Here is a 13,779-nt window from a genome sequence, read left to right as displayed (position 1 = left end):
ATTAAAAGGACACGTAGGATATTTATTCTGAAGATTACTGGTTTCGTGGATATCGTGAGGCCGTAGTGAGTTTGATCTTAGCCAGTGTGAAAACCACTTAAAATCCTAGAATATGAGACCAGTGACATGAAAGACCTGCCCCATAGTTTTGCTCCAGCCTTCTCTGAGAGACAGGTTTCCCAGAAACTGAGAAACAGAATGGACTTTTATGGGCTTGGAAAAATAATATCCACCCTATACATAGTGCTTATTATATGCCAGATACTGTTCTAAGCACTTGGTGTATATTTATTTAATCATGGTTTAACTCTTACACAACCCTGTGAGATAGAATTATTATGACTCCCATTCCATAGGTGAAGACACGGAGGCACAAAGACGCTAGGGGCCTTGCCCTAAATCACACATCTAGTACTAGAGCTGGCCTTTGAACCCAGGCAGTCTGACTCAGGGTGGATGTCCTTAACCCAGTACATCTAGACTGCCCTTGCAAATGCAGAGAAAGGCAAGTTCTTAACTATATTTCAAGAGACATGCCTGGCCAGTGTCCTCTGCCAGCCCCTTCCTCTCACTCTTTCTGCCATGCAACTGATGTTTGATGCATGGCCTTGGCTTAGGAAATTATTGCCACTGTTGCCAGAGAGATGAGAGGAGTTTGCCTTCCCAGGGATGGGGGGACAGGACAGTTTAGCAGGTGGAGGGGGAAGGGAGTGTTACCTGCCTTTGTGAAACAGTGCAGGATAGAAATACCATTGCTTACACCTCTCTCCCTGTGCTTTTCAACCCTGTGAGGGACTTCTGTAGGCAGCAGTTACCCTGGTGAGTCTGCCAAATCCTTCAGGGGAAAATCTGAAAAGTGAGTAAGAATAGGAGAGCTTGCAGCATGAAACACTTCAAAGCAAACTAGAACTTTGTTTCCGTGAGATCATTTTGGAAGAGAAACAGCTAGCTTTCTGGTTTAAATATAGGGTTGTATTTAGGCTGTAAATTAGCAATTAGAGTGAAACAATTTTATTATAATTTATTATAACCTAAAATTTTCATCACTGTCCAAAATCAACTAACTGACTGGGAAACAGAAAAACTAGGTTTCAGATCCAGCCCTGCCACAAACATACTATATGACCCTGGGCCAGTTTCCCCGCTTGCATGGTATGAAAATCTCCAAGGGTCCTTGTAGCTCGTACACCTGGTGACCTCATGCCTCATGGGACACCTAAACTCCCTGGGGCTGTACCTTCCACAGGTCCCCCCCGAATGAGAAGGGAAGACTAGAAGCCAGTGACCCACTCCTTCCCTGGGTGGCCTCTTGGGATTGCGCTTAGCCAAAGTTCCCATGTACTGGGGCACTGCCCCCTTCCTGAGAGGTGGGCGCCCTGGGCCCTGAGGTGACATGGCCTAGCCAATGATCGTGTGTTTTGGGGACTCTTTGGAGGCTCAGAAATTTTCAGTAGTGTGCATTGCAGATGAAGGGCAGGAGCCCTCAGCAGTAAGTGCCAGCATAACTACATCCCAAGAGTCTGGGTGGGGAAGACTCCTCTCTTGGGACTCTCCCTCATAGGTGTCAACGTGTGCACCTGTGCAGAGAGGGCAGGGCTGCGTCCATTCACTTTGGGGTTTTTTTTGTTGTTTCTTTTTTTTAATTTTTATTTATTTGTTTTTATTTTTTTACTTTTTGGCTACGTTGGGTCTTTGTGGCTGCGCACGGGCTTTCTCTAGTTGCGGCAAGTGGGGGCTACTCTACATTGCGGTGCACAGGCTTCTCACTGTGGTGGCCTCTCTTGTGGAGCACAGGCTCTGGGTGCACAGGCTTCAGTAGTTGTGGCACACAGGCTCAGTAGTTGTGGCTCGTGGGCTCTAGAGCACAGGCTCAGTAGCTGTGGTGCATGGGCTTAGTTGCTCCGCGGCATGTGGGATATTCCCTGACCAGGGCTCGAACCCATGTCCCCTGCATTGGCAGGTAGATTCTTAACCACCGCGCCACCAGGGAAGCCCATTCACTTTGTTTTGTGCTAGGGATCTTCCAGCAGCGTAGTTTTCTCTGCTGGTTCATCCTGGCCCTGCTGTGGGGCAGCAGTGAGCACTCTGCTTCTCAGTGGCGTGTCTGAGCTGCCTTCTGTGGTGTCTCATGTTCACTTGCAGTGTAACCAGATCCACCACGGCCTTCGCTCTGGCATTGTTGTCCTTGGCAGTGGGAAAGGCATCATCCGGAATAATCAAATCTTTTCAAACAAGGAGGCTGGCATTTACATCCTGTACCACGGAAATCCAGTCGTGAGGTATGTGCCACTGTACCCAGACCATCCTGCTCACCCATGGTCCCTCTTTCCTCTCTGATCTCTGTGTTTCCCTACTCTCTCTGTCTTTGCTTCATTTGAAACCATTTTTGTTTATGAAAACAACTGTACAGATGCAAGCAGGGAAGAGACAGACTTCACCCTTAATCCCACCTCAGTCACACAACCTTTTGTGGTATTGCATCTGTGTTCTGTGCTTTTGCGTCTGTGTTTCCTTGCAGTTAACTGGGTGGGGCCATTCTATTCAGCAAACATTACTGAGCACTTCTAATAATGATAACAAAGGTAAACAAGGGCAGACTCCACTCCCTAGGAGCTTACTTTAGTCTGGAGGACATGTGTGCTCAGAAATAATGCTAAGATAGGAATGACAGAGATTTCAGCTCACCTGACAACTCCGGTCAGTTGATTGTGGCTACCTGGGATGCTGTATTAAGATCTGGAGGCTACATCTGACCTCAGCATGAAAGCATGCCGTGATCAGTCAGTGGTGTAAGCTGTAGGTGGGAGGGGCCGTGGATTTGCCTTCCCATCGATCATATGGCGCAGACTGTGATAAATACTATCAAAGTGGTACCAAGAGAGGGTGAATCATTCTGACTAGGGGGCTGTGGAAGGCCTCATTTGGGAAGTGGCATTGGAGTTAGACTGAAATACAGGTAGAGCTTGGACTCTCATGGAGATGGGGAGTGGACATTCCTAGTAAAGGAAGCAGCTTGAGTAGAGCAGCAGAGCGCAGCAGATTCAGGGGTAGCACACGGCCCGCTGGCGCTTGAGAAGAAGTCTGACACAAGTTGTGACATTAGTATAAAACATCTTAAATTGGGACTGTCCCTGATAATCATGGATCCTTTGGTCACTGCAGCTTGAACGTTAAGGTTTTGAGTAGAAGACCCACACAGTTATGTCTGCAGTTTACAGAAATCACTGGCATTAATGTTCAGCAAATGTATTCTGAGTTTTTCCCTGCATTATTCCATGTGTACTTTTCCATGCTGTTGCAGCACCTTTGTATTTATCACTTTGGACAGTTTCAGAACTGTTCCATTGTTTTGATATTCCCTCATTTTTGAACCAGTCCTATTACTGTTCCTCTGGATTTTTTTTTTTTTTTTTTTGGCCACGCTGCTGCTGCGTGGCTTGCGGGACCTATTACTGCTAGGCCTCTATTTTTTCACTGTTATAGGCAGCTTACTAAAAACAATTAGTGATCACAGAGCTCTTTTTCCATCTTTTGCATTATTGCCTTAAGATAAGAGTATGGGTTTGCATGTATGCATGTCATTCTTTTAACACACATTTGAGGGTTTATTCCATGTAAAGGGACAGCAGTATAAAAAGTGTGTACAAATAGTCTCTGCTCCGTGGAGCATGCAGTCTAATTCTGGAGACAGGAGCCATGAGGGAAGACTCACCAAAGCATATGCTTTATAGGTCTTCATGCAGGTGCAGAAGGAGCCCAGCCACAATTTCAGCTGAGCAAGTCAGGACAGGGCACGGCACATGGGGCGCTGACATTTGAGTTGTGCTTGAAGGATGAGGTGGATTTTATGGCCATAGAAAAGGCATTCTGGGCCTGGGGCAGTGAAATTTGGGGTATGTCCGGGGAAAATGGTGTAAAAAATGTGGTGGTGTGTCTGGGCATGTGATGCCCAGGGGGGTTGAGTAGATGATCAGCCTGCAAAGTGGGGTTGATGCTGGAGCACGGAGGACCTCGAATACCAAGTGTGGTGGGTAGAATAATGACCCTACAGATGTATCCATTTCCTAATGCTTGGAACCTGTGCATATGCTGTCTTACAAGGCAGAAGAGACTTTGCAGATGTGACTAAGTACGTTGAGATGGGGAGAGTATCCTGGGTTATGCAGGTGGGCCCAGTGTCATCGCAAGGGTCCTTAGAAGAGGGAAGCAGGAGAGTCAGAGTCAGAGAGAAGGAAATGTATCAACAGAAGCAGAGGTCAGAGTGATGAGGCCACAGGCCAGGAAAGATGGGCAGCCTCTAGAAGCTGGAAAAGACAATAAATGGATTCTTCCCTAGAGCCTCCAGAAGGAATACAGGTCTTCTGGCACCTTGATTTAGCCCCATCAGATCCATTTTGGACTTCTGGCCTCCTAAACTGAAAGATAATGAATTTGTGTTGTTCTAAGCCACTCAGTTTGTGGTAATTTGTTATATCAGCCATACACCCAGAACTGGCGGGTGCTGGTGAACTGTTGAAGTGTTTTGAGCAAGGAATATTACAACCAGATCAGTGTCTTGGGTTTTTAAAACAGTCGCTTTGAGAGAATAGGTTGTGCTTTTTTCCTGTATGTTTCTTTGTGATGGCGGATAGGGATCTGTGGGAGGGTACAGAATGAATTTCGAGATCCCTGAAGTGGCCTAGATAAGGCAAACCACAGCATATTTTTTTGCCGGTGAGTTATATAACCTGTGGTGTTTCTCTTTTTTTGCCTTGGCTGCAAGGAAGCACAGGACTCAGACTGGCTCATCTGTCGTTAATATCCCATCCTTGGTTCTTGGAACAATGATCTGTCCCCTCTTCCTACTGTTTTCTGATACCTCTTTTATCTTTGTTCTGCCCACCCTATGTACACACACATACATGTTTCTCCAAGTGGCCATGGATCCTTTCTGAAGGTAAGTGAGATTTGTATTAAAAGTATACCACTCATGCATTTGCTGCTATGGCACAGCTCTCAGAAATATGGATGAGGCCCAGGGACTACATCTGACGCTGAATTCTAGAAGCCCAGAGTAACCATCAGCTGATTAAATTGTAATCACATCAAAGCAGATACTTCAGATCTGTCTGAATAAAAACATAAGGATGTTTTTAACCTTGTTCTACTCCAAACACATAATGTAGATGCAGTTGGTATTTGACTTCCCCCAAAGGAAGTAAACCATTTGGACCCTGCCGTAGGAGATGGGAAGACTTATCAGCCAACTGCTAATCACTGGGGTTCTGTGAGGAGCCAGGCCCTGTGTTAGGCTCTGAAGAGCCAGGTGAATATTGGGATCTAAATCCTGCTGCTGCATGCATGGTAGGAAGTAGGAGGGCACCTCCTAAGAGAGGGGGCCGGTGCCCCTCCAGTAGGGAAGGAGGACACAGCATTCCTGGTAGTAAAAGTAACAAACAGCAAATGTGTATGCTCCAGGAATAACCCGGTTCTGCTAGGGTGTGGGTGTGACTGGCTCTGTATTTCCAGGCAAGAAACCAAGGTAGAGAGACCGGAGAGAAATGCATGTCCTTTAACATGCTCAGGTGTCTGGTTCTAAGGAACACATTCACGAGGCCTTGCCATGGTAGTAGGGCTGTGTGTAGCCCAGCCCATGGGGTTTCACATATGTGTTGTCTGATGTTCTTAAAACCCTCTTTTTAAAATCTGGTTTTCTTCTTATAAGGCATGTCATTATTTTATGTTTTCATTCAGTGGATAGGCGACTGAGTTAACAGAAAATAAGCTAAAGAGTAGCTGCTGGATACAAACAGAAGACGGTAGGCTTGTTACAGGCAGAATCTGATTCAGGGACATAAATCACTCCCAGACAAGCTTAACACAGCCTCCTAGGAATTCTTGACACTACCGAGACTTTACCTGTGATCATGCACCATGATGACATTTGTTTAAAATGGTATTTATACGAATAACAAGTATTGGCAAGAATGTGGAAAAAAGGGAACACTTGTACACTGTTGGTGGAATGTAAATTGGGGCAGCCACTGTGGAAAACAGTACGGAGGTTTCTCCAAAAACTAAAAACAGAACTACCATATGACCCAGCAATTCCATTCCTAGGTATATATCCGAAAACAAAAACACTAATTCAAAAAGATACATGCACTCCAGTGTTCATAGTAGTATCATTCACGGTAGCCAAGATATGGAAGCAGCCTAAGTGTCCATCAGCAGAGGAGTGGATAAAGAAGATGTGGTATATAAACACAATGGAGTACTACTCAGCCATAAAAAAGAAAGAAATTTTGCATTTGCAGCAACATGGATGGACTTGGAGGGCATTATGCTAAGTGAAATAGAGAAAGACAAATACTGTATGATATCACTTATATGTGGAATCTAAAAAAATGCAACAAACTAGTGAATATATCAGAAAAGAGGCAGACTCACAGATGTAGAGAACAAGCTACTGGTTACCAGTGTTGGGTGGGGAGAGGGGCAGTATAGATGTGGGGGAGTAAGGGGTACAAACTATTAGGTATAAAATAAGCTACAAGGGTATATTGTGTAACACAGGGAATATAGCCAATATTTTATAATATCTATAAATGGAGTCTAACCTTTAAAAATCATGAATCACTATATTGTACACCTGCAACTTAGATAATATGGTACAGCAACTGTACATCAATAAAAAATAAAATAAAATAATAAAATGGTGTTTATATGTGGATAACAGTCCAGAGAGGCTGCAGAGACATGGATATAATGATATGTGCTTCTGTGGCATAGTTGTAGGTCGTTTGGGGTCAGTGGTAACTGAAGATTGCTAACTGCCTGGCTTCTGGGGCCTGAGGAGGTGCTTCATGCCCCTGTGGACCTGAGCATCTGGGAAGCGCACAAAAGAAGGCAGGCAGCTTGGATGGGCTTTGTCTTTGATACATGACATTGGTCTGGTCTCATCTTTTGTCTTCTCCTTCCATTCTAGCCGGAACCACATTTTCAAGGGCAGTGCAGCTGGCATAGCTGTGAATGAGAATGGCAGAGGCCTCATCACAGGTAGGGGTGGGACTGCCTGGATCCGCAGCCCCCAGTGACCACAGCCAAGCCAACGTCCCAGGCTTCCCACCCACCCAGTCCTTCACCTCGACAGACTGGCCTCCTTGATAGTGGCTAGCACTTGGGGATGCCGGCTCCATGCACTGGCCATGCTTATCAGGCAGGGAGAGAGCATCTGCTCTTTGCCAGGCCTGGTGCTTACAGGATCTGAATGGATGGCTGTTTCTGACATAACACTGTCAGAAACATTCATGCCACACAAACGGTCTGAATCCCTCCTCTTGGCTTTTACGGGCTTGTGCCTGCTCTGGCAGTCCATCCCTATTTCCCCTCTGCCTGGCCAACTCCTGCTCATTCTTTGAGTCTCAGCTTAAGTGTCACTTCCTGGGGGAAGTCTGCCCTGACCTCCCATATACATCTACACTCACTCTACCCAGTAGGCCTGCTCTGCAGGACATTTTACTTAATTTCTTGTGATCTGTTTAATGTCCGTCTCCTTTGCTGTATCCTATAAGGCAAGGATCAAGTCTGTCTGGTATGTCAGTGTAGCCTCAGCACAGAGCGTAGCCATACCTAGGACGTTAAGGAGATTCAGTAAATATTGGGCCAGTGAATCCCCCTGACTGGATCCAGCCTTCCTTCATTTATCGGATGTCTTTTGAGCACACGCTGTATGCGGGAGCTGGGGATACAGCAGTGAACAAAACAGATGATTTCTGCTGTCAAGAACTGACATTTTAAGAGGGGGAAAAAAAGCATTTTTTTCCCCAAGGAAAGTCATATCTGAGGGTGATAAGTGCTTTACAGATAATTAAGGTGATAGAGGAACTGTGTGGGTATTTAGTATTGTATGGTCAGGGCAGGCCTTTCTGAGAAGGTGACATGTAAGCCAGAAGCTGGATGATGGGAAGGAGCCCAGGAAAAGAACGAGGATTCCACACGGGGCTACCTGTGGGAACAGACTTTGCATGCCTGAGGAGCACAGAGGTTGCTCATTTGACTGCAGTGTGGTGAGCAAGGGGCAAGGAGTATGAGATGGGGTCCCAGAGGCAGGCAGGGAGGGGCCAGCCACACAAGGTCTCATGAGCCATTGCAGTCCTGTCGCAGGAGGCTGAGAGTCTGCCCTGCCACCATGCTGGGGCAGCAGTGTCCCAGGACCCCCCTTCTAACTTGTGGCTCTTCAGCCCACTCACTCCCAGAGACATGGTGGAGGGGAGAGGAGAGGAAGGCTGTGGTCAGTCCAGAGCTGAGGCTGAGAAGGACAGGCTAGTGCCTTCCCAGGCGTGTGGGGAAATGGCTGGGTTCTGCTTCAGCCCTCCCAAGGACAGCCCCCCAGGACAGACAGTCCTGCCTGGCCTTGGTCCAGGGGCTCTAAAGCCAGTCTGTTCTTAGTCATCAATCGTCCAGGCCGCTGGGTACAGTGGATGCTGGTGATATAGGAGACCACAAGACAGACACGAACATTGCCCTTGAGGAAAGCAGACAGTAGACAAGTCCCTAGAAAGTCACCAGACAAGATTCGGGGTGCTGACTGCTGACGGGAAGGCCTAGGCGTCCTTGTCCAGACTTGCCTTTCTATCAGCTGTCCAAGTCCTCGTTGCCAGCACTGTAGGTGACTCTTGACCCTCTTTTCTGCCTCTTCCCATAGAAAATGTCATCCGAGAGAATCAGTGGGGAGGTGTGGACATCCGCCGAGGAGGGGTCCCCATCCTCAGGAGCAACCTCATCTGCTTTGGCTATTCTGATGGTGTTGTTGTCGGGGGTGAAGGCAAAGGCCTGATAGAAGGAAACACCATCTATGGTGAGGGCGCATTCCTGGGGGAGGGGTTTGGGACCCAGCCCAGCCTGGAGGCAGGCAGCCCAGGTTCCATCTCCAGCCTGTGGGTCCTGAGAAAGTTGCCGCCTTTCCCTGGGCCTCAGAGATCTCATCTTAAAGAATAGCATCCATCTCGGGTCACAGCCACATAGACCCTCACAGAAGGCACGAGGCTCTCATAAATCACCTTCTAATCCAGATTGACCCCATGGGGTCAGCAAAGCAGAGAGCTTTATCCCCCACTTAAAACAGCAAAAGGCAGTAGTGGATCTTGCATAAGGCCAGGGCCATTTAATTTCTCACACATGGACATCACATGGACATCTAACTTCTCTTATCCTTTCTTTTGATCCAGAGAACTAAAAATATAATGGGAGAAATAGGGTAATCGTAGAAGGAAAAGTGTTCTCACTCATTCTGTGATTTTGGGCAAAGCTTCCATCTTTCTGGACTGCATCTCTAGTAATAATAATAATTATACTAACCTACATTCAGGCTCTGGACTCTTGCTAAGCCCTTTATATGCATTAGCACATCTAATCCTCATGACTACCTTCTGAGGTAGGTACAGTTATTAAACCCATTTTATTTTATTTTATTTTTTAATTAATTTTTTGGCCACACTGCGTGGCTTACGGGATCTTAGTTCCCCAACCAGGGATTGAACCCATGCCCCCCTGCAGTGGAAGTGTGGAGTCCTAACCACTGGACCTCCAGGGGATTCCTGTAACCCCATTTTAAAGGTGAGGAAGCTGAAGCACAGAGAGGTTCAGTAACCTGCTCAGTGTCACACAGCTAGGAAGTGGTAGGGCTGGAACTCAGACTGAGGCCACCTCCATCTCTGTGCAGGGAGGAGTTGGGCTGGATGAGCTCTGAGGGCCCCTTTGGCACTGTCACCGTGGGCTTGTGTGCTTCTCATCTGGAAGTGGGGCCTTGACAGTTCCCAGAGCACTTTTACACCCCATGGAATGATTGCAGTTGTGAGACTGACCTGTTATTACCCCTCTTGTATGAAGGAGAAGCCTGCAGCCAGGCCCTAAAGTGACTTGTCCGAGGCCATTTGCAAATCAGGGACTCTGTCTCCAGGCCAGCGCCTTTCCTGCTTCCCCTCTCGGGGAGGCACTGGGTTCTGCCTCGCCTGTCACTCGGCCTCAGTGACCAGCTCCTTTCACTGTCCCAGCTAATAAGGGCTGTGGTGTGTGGATGATGTCGTCCAGCCTACCCCACGTCACCAGCAACCACGTCAGCTACAATGGCCTGTATGGAGTGGCAGTGTTCAGCCAGAAGGATGGCTCCGGGGAGTCCCCTGGAGGCCACGTGGCCCAGGAGAACTTCGGCGAGGACTGGGACGCCACCCTCTGGGAGACGGAGCTGGAGAAGGATGACGACCTGCTGCGCCGGCCCATCACCGCAGCTCTGGTAGAGTCTAACAATGTTAATCACAACGGAGGTGAGTGCCCCTCCCCACAGCCCCTGCTCCAGCGCCTCCCGTGCTCTGCCTGCCCTAAGGCCCTTCTAGCCTCTTCAGCCACTTAGCCGGTACCCCAGCCCCCTGGACTTCACGTGCCCTTGACTTGAATCCATTCTTTTCTGTTGCCACCCACCCCACCCTGCCTTTCTCTTGCTGTTTCTCTTGCCTGAAATTCCCTTTCTCCCATCCACACGTCCCAAATAACTCGGACCTCAGAGCCCACTGCAAATTCGCCCTCACCCTCTGTCCTTCTCTCCTTTGACCTGTGCTCTCCCCAGTGGCACTTGTTAGGGGGCCTGGGATTGTATTTGTTTCTGTGGCTGTTTCATCAACTCTGACAGGCTGTGAACTTGAGGCAAGGAACTGAATCCCACTCCTGTTGGTGCCCCCTCCCCTCAGTACCAGTCCCACACCTGGCAGACACGTTTCCAATCAATTCTGAGACACATTTTTACATCTCTGATGAGATGCACCTTACAGTTGATGGCATATCATGGTTTAATTGGCAGTGGTTTTTCTTTCTTAGAGAACACAGAAAATAAGAGTATTTAAAATCCATGTTATCTTAAACTTGATTAAAAAAATGATAGTAGGTGTTTGATGTTTATTGAATTGGAAAAAAAAATTATTGTGAAGTTCATCCAACTCCACAGCTCCCAAACCTGGCTGATTATCAGAATTACTCTGGGGGGCTGATGGAGGAAGGCTTGTTAAAAAGAGGTCCCTGGGCCCTAGTGAGTTCATCCCCCTGGCAGTGGCAGAGGCAGGGAGATGGGTAGCCAGTGGCCCCGGCCCACTTACCTGGAAAATGAGTTCTGTCCCCTCCCAATTCAGGGTCTCCTCTACATGGCCATGCTGTCCAGTAGGACAAGCAAAGCCACATAAATCCACAAATACTTGATTTATTTTTGCTGTTCTCAACCAAGCCAGGAGAAGCAACAGGCAGTTGGCACCAAAAGGTTCGGGCTTGCAAGCTCACAGCGCAGACTGCTCCCCTGTGACCCCGCAGTCGGCATCCTCCCACGGCCTCCTCCCGGTGCTGCCCATGCCTCTTACCACGGGGGAGAACTCCTGCTCACCCTGGGTCCACCTGCCATGCTGCCTCTCCCCACGCGGCTCTAAGCCTGCTGATTTTGTGCTTTTTTCTACAAACACATAGTGTCGCTAAGAAATTTCTTATTTCTTAAGAAATAAGAAAATATCCCAGAATAGTAGGGAGGCAGATTCTAGCTCAGAATGGGAAGCAAAACAAACAACTTTCCAGCAGGTGGATCTGTCTGTCTAGAGGTGGAATGGGCAGCCTTGAGCAGGTAGTGAGACTCCTGTCACAGGTGGTGCAGATGGGGGTAGGATGAGGCTGCTGTAGGAGGCACGCCAGCACAGGATGAGAGCCTGGGCCAGATGACCAGCTGAGCCTAAGGGATCTCATCACATCATGTTTCCCTGGCCACTTCAGTGAGGACTTGATGCAGGAGGAACAGAGTTTCCTTGCTGGTCCTGGGTTTCCTCCTGCTCTGTCATCCAGCTTGGAAGATGCAGCCCCCAAGAGCTGGTTCTGCATGTTGCTACTTCTCCTCCCCCTCCCCCTCTCCTGGGTGCACAGTTCTGGGAAGGCTTTTCCTAGTGGTATTGTCAGCAGTGACCCTGGGACCACCCTGTGCTTTCTCTGCTCCCAACCCCTCTACCCACAGCTTCAGGACTCTATGTCCAGAGTAGTGAGGTGCTGCATGTCATCACCAACGTGATCCATGCTAACGGGGACAGAGGCATCACTGTGGCCCAGAGCAGCCAGCTCACCCGTGTGGCCAACAACAGCATCTCCTGCAATCATCAGAGTGGGGTCAAGGTCAAGGCCCAGTGCAAAGTGGAGTTCCGAGGCAATGGTATCTATGACAACAGAGGCCATGGCATCATCACCAAGGGTGACAGCACTGTCATTGAAAACGACATCATTGGCAACCGGGGTAGCGGGCTGCAGCTGCTGCCCACGTCCGACACGAAGGTGTGTATGTGTGTGCGTGATGTGTGTGTCTATGCAGGGCATGGCCCTAGGAGAGCCCTCGTGCCCTCTCTGCTGAGAAGCAGAACCTTAAACCCTCAGCACTCTGCAAGGGTGCTGCCAAAACCCAGCCTGGGAGATGCAGGGGGACTTCACGCAAGAGGGGACGTGGGAACTGGGCCCTGAAGGATGAACAGGGGGTACTGGCAGGAAGCCGGGGCAGGGGTGCCACCCGAGGTATCTTCGTGGTCTTCAGTTCAAGATCAGGGCTATTTTAGCTCTCTTCTCCTAACAGAATAATCTCGCACAGGACCCAGTATGCAGTAGGTGCTTAATGGAGAGGAGTCTTGCCTCGGGGCCTTGGCACCCACTGTTCCCTGTATACCCGGAGTAGCCTTCTCTCCCCTTTTCCTACCTACCAAGTCCTACAGCTTGGCTCTCCCTTTCTTCTGGAAGCCCTTCCTGACCCCCCCAGGCTGTTTGAGGTGCCCTGTTTTTTGTACTTCTAAGGTGCTTACACCCACCCTTCACAGGGCACTTCCCACGGTGCTCTGCATCTGTTCCTTCGCCTGTTTTTCTTCCCCACAGGACCTTGAGCCCCGAGCTCCGTTTTTACACAAAGCACTGAGCTGGGTGCTAGGGTTTCAGTGTTGAGCCAGACAAACCCATTCCCTGCCCTTGTGAAGTTACAGTCGTAAAGCCTCTTTTCGGCTTTGTGACTTCATGAGTCAGTGACTTCAGCGAGGAGTAAGGAATCCCTTGGCTTTGCATCCGAGCACTGTGCGAGCAGAGGAGGGGAGGAGGGCTCGCTGTTGCCTCAGTTGGGTCACCAGTGGCGCACACCCCATCTGCTGGGTCTTTGCACATTGTTCCTTCTTCCTGGAACAACTCTCCTCTGCTCTGTACCTGATAAACTCCTACCGCTTACCCATCACCTCCTCCAGAAAGCCTTTCCTGGTTCTCTCTGGGCTGGTCTCGATAGCCTTTCCCTGAGCTTGCATGGCTCAATGCTGACCTACCTAGCATGCTCTTACCCCTCAGTTTTATAGCTGGTGTTTCACTTACCTGGCTCCCCTACCAGTCTAGGAGTCCCTGAGGTGTGACAAGCTCTGGCTGCCTCTCCCAGGTAATAAAGAACCGGATCCATTCATTCCGGGCCTACGGCATTGCCGTGCAGGGCCATGCCAAGGCTCTGCTGCAGGAGAACACCGTCTTCCAGGGCAAGACCAACAAGACCATCTTTCAGCAGATCTCAAACAACCAAGAATGCATCATGCAGAACAACAAGTTCTTGGTCTTCAAGAAAAAGTAAGTGCATGGGGTTGCCTAAACCAATCTTCTAGAACCACAGTGAGGTCACTGGGGAAGCCAGGCTCAGAGACTGCAGCTACCCTTGCTCCCTAGTCCTGCTAGCTTTCGGCTCTGGTCAGGTAAAGACCTGTGCTTGGGTTTTGT

At 48.9% G+C, this 13,779-nt stretch overlaps 1 protein-coding gene across 5 annotated transcripts in view; it reads left to right on the top strand.

The window, feature by feature from the left end:
- FBXO10 (F-box protein 10) overlaps positions 1–13,779 on the top strand; it is a 77,280-nt gene that overhangs the window by 43,945 nt on the left and 19,556 nt on the right. For 4 of the 5 annotated variants that reach the window (XM_082613747.1, XM_082613748.1, XM_082613745.1 and 1 more), the window contains 6 exons: positions 2,143–2,279; positions 6,968–7,038; positions 8,687–8,839; positions 10,035–10,304; positions 12,017–12,327; positions 13,451–13,632. In XM_082613747.1, coding sequence (XP_082469873.1) covers positions 2,143–2,279; positions 6,968–7,038; positions 8,687–8,839; positions 10,035–10,304; positions 12,017–12,327; positions 13,451–13,632 — 1,124 coding nt within the window. The remainder of the gene's footprint in view (positions 1–2,142; positions 2,280–6,967; positions 7,039–8,686; positions 8,840–10,034; positions 10,305–12,016; positions 12,328–13,450; positions 13,633–13,779) is intronic. The other variant, XM_082613746.1, reaches the window with a different exon arrangement.

The sequence above is a fragment of the Mesoplodon mirus genome (assembly GCF_964341445.2).
Source record: "Mesoplodon mirus genome assembly, chromosome: 1".
In the NCBI taxonomy this organism is placed as follows: domain Eukaryota; kingdom Metazoa; phylum Chordata; class Mammalia; order Artiodactyla; family Ziphiidae; genus Mesoplodon; species Mesoplodon mirus.
Note: the sequence above shows the minus strand (reverse complement) of the source record. Positions and strands in the feature narration are given on the sequence as shown.